At 52.3% G+C, this 12,232-nt stretch overlaps 1 protein-coding gene across 2 annotated transcripts in view; it reads left to right on the top strand.

Moving 5' to 3' along the window:
• Positions 1-12,232, top strand: part of LOC110486347 (inactive rhomboid protein 1) — a 45,448-nt gene that overhangs the window by 19,148 nt on the left and 14,068 nt on the right. Inside the window, exons 2-4 of one of the 2 annotated variants that reach the window (XM_036941055.1) lie at positions 6,756-6,900; positions 7,362-7,501; positions 11,314-11,421. In XM_036941055.1, coding sequence (XP_036796950.1) covers positions 6,784-6,900; positions 7,362-7,501; positions 11,314-11,421 — 365 coding nt within the window. In that variant the 5' untranslated portion in view covers positions 6,756-6,783. The remainder of the gene's footprint in view (positions 1-6,755; positions 6,901-7,361; positions 7,502-11,313; positions 11,422-12,232) is intronic. The other variant, XM_036941056.1, reaches the window with a different exon arrangement.

Genomic DNA, 12,232 nt, shown 5'->3' with positions numbered 1-12,232 from the left:
TGTGTGTGTGTGTGTGTGCTATTTAAAGATAAAAAGCAGCACCATGCTGTAATAAATGCCCAGATGGGCCTCAGATGGATCAGGTGTTACACAACACTGAGGCCGTTGTTATTAAGTGCAATTGATTCACGGTCTCTAGATCTCCCATCTAGGTCCATTGCCAGATCAGATGCGTGTTCCAATTGCTTAGCACGTTCCTTATCCATCCAAACACACTTGAAGGATGAGGTCTTGTTGGGCTCCTTGGCAGTAACGACGTTGTGGGAGTGTTGTTGCCTACGGTGCATGCAGATTGCAGCATAGTAAGCCTATAGAGTCCTATGAGGAGTGAGGTCAGTGTTTGGGTAAGAGAGTGAGCTGCTCAATGGCATATTTTCCTCCCATTATTTCCTTTATTTCAGGCTTTGCATTGCTTTCAACATGTAGTGAGGCAGGCGGACTGCAGCCATGATGGATAGGTTGCATTGTTGTTAGTGACAACTCCAGCATGGGGAAGGTCAACAATACCAAGAAGAATCTCTGTTTTTATCCAGGTTTACGGTATTTATGGTGCATATTCTGTTAGGTGGAAAGGGACATGTTATGCGGTACTAAAGCGAAGTCATTGTCTTATAGTTTTCCATAGTTTATCTTGGGTCATGAGTAAGCAAGTGTGTCACTCATAAAGAGGGAAGAATACAATTATACACAAAGACATTTAGAGAAAACCAAAATAAAGTGATTGAGGTTCAGCTACAGAGGACGAGAGAAAGATAAAGATATATTTGGAGAAATGCTGGGTAAAGAGAGAGAGGAAGCGAGAGAGAATGAGAGAGCAAGGAAGCAGAGCCTTGGGTCAGGATGTTCAGTTTCTCAGGAAGGAAGTGTCCAGCCTTCTCAGTACCCAGATTAATGAGATCATCCATCATGGCGCCTGCCTCGGCCTGCACGCCAGCATCTCTCTGTTTCTCTTCCTCTTCCCCCTACGCCCATCCTGCCTCCCTCTGCCCAGCCTGCCTCATCTACCCAGCCTGCCTACCTCTGCCCAGCCTGCCTCATCTACCCAGCCTGCCTCATCTACCCAGCCTGTCTTTCTTTACCCAGCCACCCTCATCTCCCCAGCCTGCCTCCCTCTGCCCAGCCTGCCTCATCTACCCAGCCTGTCTTCCTTTACCCAGCCACCCTCATCTACCCAGCCTGCCTCCTTAGCCTCAGCTCTGCCCCGCAGCCAGCTGCACTGTCTTCAGCTCTGTCACTTACAATAAGACAAATCATTTTCCTGTGACTGTCCGCACACAGGGCCTACTGAAATGACACCCCACTTTTTGGTCAAAAGTAGTGCACTGTATGGGGAATAGGGTGCAATTTGGGACATAGATGTCCTGTCCTGTACATGGAGCAGCCAGCCCAGACACTGGCTGAACAGACTGGTTAGACTTGATGTGCTTTCTCCAGCAATGCTGCTCACTTTCAGAATCACATTTTATTCACCAGGTACATTTACACATAACTCCGAATTTGACTTGGTGATATGGTGCTGCTAGTGATAGACAACATTTAGAGACAGAATACAGGCAACCGAGTTCATACGAAGTTTACATGCATTATATACAACTAGGTAGAGTGAGCATAGCGCTATAAGATAATGAGCAGATTTATAAATATACAGTGGGTATACGGTTGATATACAGTGGGTATGCGGTTGATATACAGTGGGTATACGGTTGATATACAGTGGGTATACGGTTGATATACAGTGGGTATACGGTTGATATACAGTGGGTATACGGTTGAAATACAGTGGATGTACACATTTACATTATCAGTATGAATATATCTAAATGCAGAGAGATAGACGGAGTGCAATGCAGTTATTTTAGTGCAGTTATTTTATGTGCTGTTCAGAGATGGCTTGATGCGGTGTGCAGCATAGGGTGTCCTTTAGTGTCCACAGTCCTTTAGTCTCTATGCGCCAGATGGCTGGTTGGTGAGGGCCACAGTCCAGGGGAAGAAACTTTGTGGCGGGAGGTTTTGATCAAGAGTGACCTGAACCGCCTGCCAGAGGTAAATGTTTGGAGTGGGGGGGACCGGGGTGGGAGGAGTCGGCGATGATCTTTCCTGCACGCTTCCTTGTCCTGGAGGGCAGGTGTCAGCCTATAACCCGCCATGCGGACAATGCGTTGCGGTTTACCCTTGCAGTGGGCAGACCCAAACCAGACGGTGATGGAGGAGGTGAGGATGGACTCAACGATTGATGTGTTAAACCAGATCAGGATTGCCACTGTTGTGTCTTCTTGGTGACCGCTGTGATCATGTCCTCCCACTTGAGGTTGCGGGAGATGATGTTCCCCAGGAATTTGAATGATTCAGCCCTGCTAACAGCTGAGCCAGCGATCTCGAGGGGGAGAGATGGTGGGGGGCTGTTCAACTGAAGATCATATGGAATGTTGCTGTGGAATGTTCCAGTGACAGTTTATTATGAATTCAGGTTATGTCCCTGGATGGAGGTCTTGGGAAACATACTGTACAAGACCCATTTAAGAAATGTATAATGTTTCACTTCTATTTCCAAATCTGGGCTGGCATTAGATGAGAGAGGCTGCTGACAAATGCATTCCTGCACACATGGATAATGAAATGGATGGATCATGTTGTCTTTTTCTATCGATTAGATCTTATGTCGAGCGGTGTTGAGTATCAGGAAGTTAGGGCTACCAGTTTGAACAGATAACATGAAGATTTTTCAGTGGAACATTTGTTTCTGCTTAGCAGGCATCAAAAACAGGGCTATATTTAGAATGTGGATAACGTCAAACAGGATGTGTCAATTAAGGAAACGTTGCTGTGAGATCGCAGCGGGAGAACCAGGTCCTGTTGAAAAGTGAACCGTGAGAATTAGCCCCTGCCCTCGCACACCTAAACCCCTTCCAGACAGGCAGCTGAAAGAGGCAGTAGTGAAGGAAGGCAGTCACATCTACAAGGCTCCTTGCAGCCCCCAGCCCTCCTCACCACTGTTTGTCTTCAAGCTGTACCTGTTACAGCTGGGCCCTCCATTGTCAATACTCACTGCCTCCCTGTGCATGACTGGCACCCATTTACCAAGTCATTATATTAATAGATGGCCTAAAAACCTCATCCAGGGTGTGTGTGTGTGTGTGTGTGTGTGTGTGTGTGTGTGTGTGTGTGTGTGTGTGTGTGTGTGTGTGTGTGTGTGTGTGTGTGTGTGTGTGTGTGTGTGTGTGTGTGTGTGCGCGTGCGTGGGCATATTGTTGGTGCCGCTTGCACATACACCAACAATAGACCTACATGGCTCCCAGGGAGGTAAAACACTGTGGTTGAGCCAGGCTGTCAGTTTGATAACCTGAAAGCCTCATGGACGTCTCTGTCCTACCCTGCACCTGGAGAGACCCGGGTCTGTCCTCTGGGTTTAGTCTGCCTGTCAGTCTTCCCCGCTAATGGAGAGCAACAGCAACACCAGAACGTAAAAACACAGTCAATCGAGTTTGTTGTAAATGCATCTCATGGTTGAGTAGGAAGCGTTCGTTTCTCACATGCATTAGCCTGGAGTTGAAGCATCAGCAGGAAGCTAATCTTGCAGTGTGCATGTTGCAAGGATGGGAGTGGGTGTTTTCCTTCTTCAGATGTGGATCTGGAAGATAAAACAAATCTCTTTAAAGGGCCCACAGATTAAATCACGTTAACCTCATAGTCGTGGGAAGTAGGGGTGCTGACGGTGCTGCAGCAACCCCTGAAAAATCAGAATTTTAAAAAGTATCTATAAAAAAATATGTCCACTTGCAGCGCCAGCGCGGGCAAAAAGATTTATCCAGCCCCACCCCCAAAATACTTCCCGCGGCTATGGTTAACCTTAAGAATGCTGAGTGCAGACAGACAGACAGAAAGACAGACAGACCTGCAGACAGACAGACAGAAAGGAGACAGCTGTCTGTCTGTAGGTCTGTCTGTCTGTAGGTCTGCCTGTCTGTAGGTCTGTGTCTGTCAGTCTGTAAGTAGGTCTGTCTTCAGGTCTCAGTGTGCCAGTCGCGTCAACCACCTGGCCTCTCTCAGAGTTACACTCAAGAGTGTGTACACAGGGTAGTAAGGATGAGAGGAAAGCCAGGCAACAGGCAGGAGGATTTAAGTGGGTTGGCCGTAGGAAAACCGCGGGGAGAATCTGAGGCGCCAACGCCCCCAGTGTTCACTACAAACCCAGGAGATAGTGGAGCGTAGATTCAGCAGGAGACAGAGGCTGAGTCCCAGGTCAAACACACTACAGTCACGGCTCCTGGGCCTGGAATCAAATGAGACAATTAGGCTCCCATCCCTCGATACAATCGGCAGAACCAGGGCATATGCCTCTGCTGTGTTGGATCACTAAGCACTAAGATCCCTAGAGTTTGTCGTTAAAAGCAAATTATGGGAGCTGTGGCTTCGGGGCTGTCTGGGCTATAGAAGAGAGGGTTTGTGTGTGTGGTTCTGGCAGCAATGTTGTAGTGGGTGTTTTGTACAAGTGCAAAGGCTGAAGACAGACAGGCTGAAGTTTCCCTTCTCCAGGCGTTGGTTGCTAGCTGGTCTAACAGAGCTTCACCTGGCCCATGACTCACCCCAGTAGGAGACCAGGGGAGGCTGTCACTACGCCTTATACCCCCGGTCAGAAAACCTACAGTCATGACCTGTACCGTCACTAGAAGTCTAAGCTCATATGGAGCTGAGTGACCGTGCTTCGAAATGTGTAATCTTGTGATATTTTCTCTGCACAGAAGAACCTGGTTGCAAGTCAGTGAGGGTGGTCTCCCCCTCTTTCCTCCCTCACACCTCCCTAACCCACACACCCTAGGCAGGCCTGCTTGGTTCCCATATGGCTCAGCTAACAGCTAATCCTGGCCAGTCATCACAGCCCAGAGCTCCTGACCAGACATAAAGGCTGGGGTGGTCGGACAGCATTCCACCACAGAGCCCTCTCTACACTCTGTGCAGTGGGGCAGAATGTCTCAGCATGGCGTCCATGGGTGAAGTGACCGACCTCTAGTTGGCTCTGTCTTCACAGTAGCTAGCTATTTACCACAAGCTTATGGACTTGTTCAGTACGCGCGCTCTGTGTCCGACTTGGGTTCAAATAGTATGTATTTTCTTTCAAATATTTGCTGAATTTGATTGAGCCTACACGGAGTGCCATATTGGCAGGGTTTGCACTTTTGGTACTATTCCCTTGGTTCCATTGCACCAGGCGAGCTCAATTCAACTCAGTTAAAGTATTTACATAAAGCAAATACTACTTGAACCCAGTTGTGTGTTGCAGACCATTTTCACACATGATTGGACAGGTCAGGATGGGACTGACTGCATGTGTGTCCTGCTGTGAACCGATGGCTCGTGAACACCAGCCATCAATGATGGCTTGGCTGACTGGGACCAGGCTGCTGTTACTAGCAGTGTGGTTGACCTCACCTTCTCTCCTCTCCTCTCTATCCGTGGACAGGGTCCCCGGCCTGGGGTTTCACTCCTGCCTCCCTCCACTGCCCTCCATTGTCAGCCTCGCTGGCTCTGTGGCAGGATTTATGTTTCATATGAACACTCCCATCATCACTTGGGCTAAAACAGGAGCCTGCAGTGTGTTAAAATGCAACGCAAAGCAGATGTGCTTGACATTGCCATGGACTTTCCAAGGACCTAAAGCTCTGTAACCATAGAAGGGGAATGCGTGACCCTGTATGACTGCTGCCAGCCCGCTCATAGCCCCCTGATGCTGCTGAAGTGAAAGCACAAGACCACATTAGGGCCCTCATCCCTCGTCTTGTCAGGCATTTGAGCAATATGGGAGTCTGCGAAAGACCATTATCATGTGACAAGTGAGGAGAGCGTTTTTCCTCACATTCACAGGGTTTCATGACAGCTTCTCTGGTAAGGAACTACCCAATGGCGCACTCTTCAGTGTTTTTCTTGGTGGAAATAGTCTTTATTTACGCCTTCATGTATCTCACCGCGGGAATGATGGTTTCAGTCTTCCTATGATGCCCCTGGGGAGAATGTCGCAGAGCACTTTAAGACTGCCACCCTGGTGTTTGAAGGACACTGTACTATCTTACCGTAATCAGCAGTGAGGATAATAACAGGATATTACAGACAGAGAGATAAGTGAGACTGTGAGAGAACCCAAGCTGAAGTGAAGGATTGTTGATAACGATGCTTTAAGGATGAGGAGGTTTCTCTGACGGAGGCCGGCGAGGTTCATTGCACCACCTGTGGCGTCGAGGCTGCGTCATGGGAAGAGACCTAGCAGTTTAGGCTCTCCCACAAATGCCTGGCGGGGGATAGGCCTAGAATAGGGCAATGTATAACAACAAGGTGGGATTAAATTCAGTTAAATCTCTGGGATTTTTAGTCCTTAGATCATAAACTTCCCCTCTCCCCCTGCACAAATATTTATTGCTTTGTTAAGTGGTTCCGTGTGCTTCTTTCTGGGTAAGAGCAAACAGCTGTGGTCTGGTAATCTCTCCATTTGGCGCTCTTCTAACTGGTTTTACGATAGCAGTACAGACCCTGTCACATGGGGTGACTCAAGCCTCTTCAGCACCATCTTGTGTAATGACTCTGCAACACAAGCTATTCAAATCAAAGTTTCAAATCAAATCATTAGCGGGATGCTCTCAGGCTTTCATTTACGAATTGTTGATTCGTCTTTTAAATGAAACTCCTGAGGGACGATGTGATTACATTTGAAGGATGGATATGTATCAATCTCATTTTTCCCTTCATCTCTCTCTCTCTCCCTGTAGGTGGGAGGCGTGGGGTGGGGTTGGGAGCATGGCTGAACCACGCCGTGAGAGCACCAGCAGCCTGCAGAGGAAGAAGCCTCCATGGCTCAAACTGGACATTCCCACTGCTCAGGTGTCCCTGGATGAGCCACCCACCTTCGTCCAGGTATAGCACACACACTCTCTTTCCTTCTCTCTCTCTCTCTCTCTCTCTCTCTCTCTCTCTCTCTCTCTCTCTCCCTGTCTCTATCTCACTCTTTATCCATATCGTTCACTTTCTTTTTCTCTCTCTTTCACTCTCTTTCTTTCTCTCTCTGTCACTCACTTTCTCTCTCACTCACTTCCTCACTCACTCACTCACTCACTCACTCACTCACTCACTCACTCACTCATTCAATCACTCTCTTTATTTTTCTCTCCCTCTGCGTGCCTTTCCTTGTATCCCACACTTCTTCTCTGGGTCTCTGTCTCCATTCTTCTCCCTGCTTTCTCATTGTCTCTCCCACAGTGTTGTGTTGTGGTCTGTTGTAACTGTATGTGAATCTCTGCATGCAATATGGCTCTCATTGTGTGTACTTCATCTCTGTCTCTTCCCATGCCCCCCCCCCCCCCCCCCCCCCACTGCAGCCGGTGAAGCGCCAGGGTTTCCTCCGCAGTATCAGCATGCCAGTGGAGCCCTCCCACCTCCGGTCCCCACCTCGCGACCTCTTTGACCCTCGCCGGCCGCCCCTGCTACGCCAGTCCTCCATCACACAGACCATCAAGAGGTAAGGGGAACATATCAACGCTCTGGAGCTACTGAAGGACACCTTGATTGGTTAGATCATGGTTGTGACCCGGAATCGTATGACCTCCATGGGATTTGGTTATCTTTGGTGTTGAGCAGTGGGCCCACTGAAAATATTTGATGATGAAATTGTCATGATGGTGTGAAGTAAGCAATGTTTTAGTCACGGATGGCATGTTTTTGACCAGTTTGTGTTACTGTGGGCTACTTGTGTGTTGCCAGTAACAAGGCATGAGACCATAATGTCCGTTTCTCTGCCTGATTGCCCCCGCCCACTTCAGCTTGGCGGTTTGATTGCATATTGATTTTTACCAGACACCTGTATTTGTTTGACAGGACAGACTGTTTGTGGTGTGTTTTATCAGTGCCTGTCTGGGTCTGCAGATGGGCTCATACTACAGGGTATAAAAGTTGAAATCACTGTGGCTGTGATTGTGTGCATTGATTCTTCAACAGTCTGAATGAATGAGTTGGGAATCCCTCTGCATGCCTGGTTCTTCGTCTGGTCAGTGTGTATGATTCTAATGCATGTTCAAACTTCATTTCCCTTTACAATTTCAATGCTTGCAAAGCTTTACTCCATTTTGCACTATTTCTGTTTTTATCGCTTTTCTAGATGCTGTTTCTTGCTCACCACCTCTTCTTCTTTCCTCTTTCCTTCTCTTTTTTGCCCTGCCCTATCTTCCTCCTCCTCTCACCTTCCTACCCTCTCCCCCTGCCCTGTCCTCCTCCTCCTCTCACCTTCCTACCCTCTCCCCCTGCCCTGTCCTCCTCCTCCTCTCACCTTCCTACCCTCTCCCCCTGTCCTCCTCCTCCTCTCACCTTCCTACCCTCTCCCCCTGCCCTGTCCTCCTCCTCCTCTCACCTTCCTACCCTCTCCCCCTGCCCTGTCCCCCTCCTCCTCTCACCTCCCTACCCTCTCCCCCTGTCCTCCTCCTCCTCTCACCTTCCTACCCTCTCCCCCTGCCCTGTCCTCCTCCTCCTCTCACCTTCCTACCCTCTCCCCCTGCCCTGTCCTCCTCCTCCTCTCACCTTCCTACCCTCTCCCCCTGCCCTGTCCCCCTCCTCCTCTCACCTCCCTACCCTCTCCCCCTGCCCTGTCCTCCTCCTCCTCTCATCTTCCTACCCTCTCCCCCTGCCCTGTCCCCCTCCTCCTCTCACCTTCCTACCCTCTCCCCCTGTCCTCCTCCTCCTCTCACCTTCCTACCCTCTCCCCCTGCCCTGTCCTCCTCCTCCTCTCACCTTCCTACCCTCTCCCCCTGCTCCCCCTCCTCCTCTCACCTCCCTACCCTCTCCCCCTGTCCTCCTCCTCCTCTCACCTTCCTACCCTCTCCCCCTGTCCCCCTCCTCCTCTCACCTCCCTACCCTCTCCCCCTGTCCTCCTCCTCCTCTCACCTTCCTACCCTCTCCTCCTCCTCCTCTCACCTCCCTACACTCTCCCCCTGCCCTGTCCCCCTCCTCCTCTCACCTTCCTACCCTCTCCCCCTGCTCTGTCCTCCTCCTCCTCTCACCTTCCTACCCTCTCCCCCTGCCCTGTCCCCCTCCTCCTCTCACCTCCCTACCCTCTCCCCCTGTCCTCCTCCTCCTCTCACCTTCCTACCCTCTCCCCCTGCCCTGTCCTCCTCCTCCTCTCACCTTCCTACCCTCTCCCCCTGCCCTGTCCCCCTCCTCCTCTCACCTCCCTACCTTCTCCCCCTGCCCCCTGCCCTGTCCTCCTCCACCTCTCACCTTCCTACCCTCTCCCCCTGTCATCCTCCTCCTCCTCTCACCTTCCTACCCTCTCCCCCTGCCCTGTCCTCCTCCTCCTCTCACCTTCCTACCCTCTCCCCCTGCCCTGTCCTCATCCTCCTCTCACCTTCCTACCCTCTCCCCCTGCCCTGTCCTCATCCTCCTCTCACCTTCCTACCCTCTCCTCCCGCCCCCTGCCCTGTTCTCCTCCACCTCTCACCTTCCTACCTTCTCCCCCGCCCCCTTCCCTGTCCTCCTCCACCTCCCACCCTCCTACTCCCACCTTCCTACCTTCTCCCCCTGCCCTGTCCTCCTCCTCCTCCCACCCTCCTCCTCCCACCTTCCTACCCCCGCCCCCCGCACCCTGCCCCCTGCCCTGTCCTCCTCTCACCTTCCTACCCTCTCCCCCTGTCCTCCTCCTCCTCTCACCTTCCTACCTTCTCCCCCCACCCCTGCCCTGTCCTCCTCTCACCTTCCTACCCTCTCCCCCTGTCCTCCTCCTCCTCTCACCTTCCTACCCTCTCCCCCTGTCCTCCTCTCCCTCTCACCTCCCTACCCTCTCCCCTGCCCTGTCCTCCTCCACCTCTCACCTTCCTACCCTCTCCCCCCGCCCCCTGCCCTGTCCTCCTCCTCCTCTCACCTTCCTACCCTCTCCCCCTGTCCTCCTCCTCCTCTCACCTTCCTACCCTCTCCCCCTGCCTTGTCCTCCTCCACCTCTCACCTTCCTACCCTCTCCCCCTGCCCTGTCCTCCTCCTCCTCTCACCTTCCTACCCTCTCCCCCTGCCCTGTCCTCCTCCTCCTCTCACCTTCCTACCCTCTCCCCCTGTCCTCCTCCACCTCTCACCTTCCTACCCTCTCCCCCTGTCCTCCTCCTCCTCTCACCTCCCTACCTTCTCCCCCTGTCCTCCTCCTCCTCTCACCTTCCTACCCTCTCCCCCTGTCCTCCTCCACCTCTCACCTTCCTACCCTCTCCCCCTGCCCTGTCCTCCTCCTCCTCTCACCTTCCTACCCTCTCCCCCTGTCCTCCTCCTCCTCTCACCTCCCTACCTTCTCCCCCTGTCCTCCTCCTCCTCTCACCTTCCTACCCTCTCCCCCTGTCCTCCTCCTCCTCTCACCTCCCTACCCTCTCCCCCTGTCCTCCTCCTCCTCTCACCTTCCTACCCTCTCCCCCTGTCCTCCTCCTCCTCTCACCTCCCTACCTTCTCCCCCTGTCCTCCTCCTCCTCTCACCTTCCTACCCTCTCCCCCTGTCCTCCTCCTCCTCTCACCTCCCTACCTTCTCCCCCTGTCCTCCTCCTCCTCTCACCTTCCTACCCTCTCCCCCTGTCCTCCTCCTCCTCTCACCTCCCTACCTTCTCCCCCTGTCCTCCTCCTCCTCTCACCTTCCTACCCTTTCCCCCTGTCCTCCTCCTCCTCTCACCTCCCTACCTTCTCCCCCTGTCCTCCTCCTCCTCTCACCTTCCTACCCTCTCCCCCTGTCCTCCTCCTCCTCTCACCTCCCTACCTTCTCCCCCTGTCCTCCTCCTCCTCTCACCTTCCTACCCTCTCCCCCTGTCCTCCTCCTCCTCTCACCTCCCTACCCTCTCCCCCTGTCCTCCTCCTCCTCTCACCTTCCTACCCTCTCCCCCTGTCCTCCTCCACCTCTCACCTTCCTACCCTCTCCCCCTGCCCTGTCCTCCTCCTCCTCTCACCTTCCTACCCTCTCCCCCTGTCCTCCTCCTCCTCTCACCTCCCTACCTTCTCCCCCTGTCCTCCTCCTCCTCTCACCTTCCTACCCTCTCCCCCTGTCCTCCTCCTCCTCTCACCTCCCTATTCTCTCCCCCTGTCCTCCTCCTCCTCTCACCTTCCTACCCTCTCCCCCTGTCCTCCTCCTCCTCTCACCTCCCTACCCTCTCCCCCTGTCCTCCTCCTCCTCTCACCTCCCTACCTTCTCCCCCTGTCCTCCTCCTCCTCTCACCTCCCTACCCTCTCCCCCTGTCCTCCTCCTCCTCTCACCTCCCTACCTTCTCCCCCTGTCCTCCTCCTCCTCTCACCTCCCTACCTTCTCCCCCTGCCCGTCTCCAGCAGCAGAAGGGTGCACTTTGAGCGGATTAACACAGTGCCCGTTAAGGGTCAGCGGGCATCTCGCAGCGGCCCCAGGAAGCATCACTCTCTCTCCAGAACCCTGCTCAGGTACTGCAGGGCAGAGGTCAGGGGTCAGAGGTCAGACTGGGCCCAAAGTACACTGGCCAATGAGGACAGCACTTCCTGTCTGATTACATTACAGTAGCATACAGTAACATACAGTGTGCAACCATGAGGAGCCAGAACATCTTGTGATGGGGGGAGAGGGAAGGTTTAGCTAAGTGTTTACCCCACCAGTGTTTGTGTCCTAGGTTATGTTGGTGGTGGCTCAGATCTGGAGAGTACAAAGAGTATTAAGTGCAGAACAGAGAGAATTATCAACAGAGTGCAGGCTCTCCGTAAGACAGAATACTGCATCAGGCATAAAGGCACAGCTTGAATGAACTGTCTTCCATTGCCTATAGCTATAAGCCTCTTCAGGGGGGCTGTTGTTTTCTCTCTGTGCTATGACTGGTGTTGTTATATGACTCACCACATTGACACATCTGACTCACACGGAATTGGTCATAATAAAGGGTCCTAACACAGGGACCTGCCATTTTCCTGGAATACACAACAACCACCGCATTCCATTGTGGTCAGGCCAAAGACTAAGCAACAATAATGTCGCCTCAGACTTTATGAATCTCTGTCTGAGTTAGGGACCATGGAATACATGTCCACTGATTTGATGTTACAGTCACTAAAAGACCATAATTGCGTTTGACTGAGTCTTAAAATAACCTGAGCTGCTCTTTAAACTAAGCCATTCTCGTTAGTTTGTGTATTGCGGCAGGGTTGGGTTAGCGTGGCCTTCTGCAGCACCTGATTAGATTAGACTGGCAGAGGCAGAGAACATTGTATTGTCATCCTTATTGAA

Source organism: Oncorhynchus mykiss, chromosome 13 (assembly GCF_013265735.2).
Source record: "Oncorhynchus mykiss isolate Arlee chromosome 13, USDA_OmykA_1.1, whole genome shotgun sequence".
Lineage (NCBI taxonomy): Eukaryota > Metazoa > Chordata > Actinopteri > Salmoniformes > Salmonidae > Oncorhynchus > Oncorhynchus mykiss.
The sequence above is the reverse complement of the archived record's forward strand: the minus strand, read 5'-3'. Positions and strand labels throughout refer to the sequence as shown.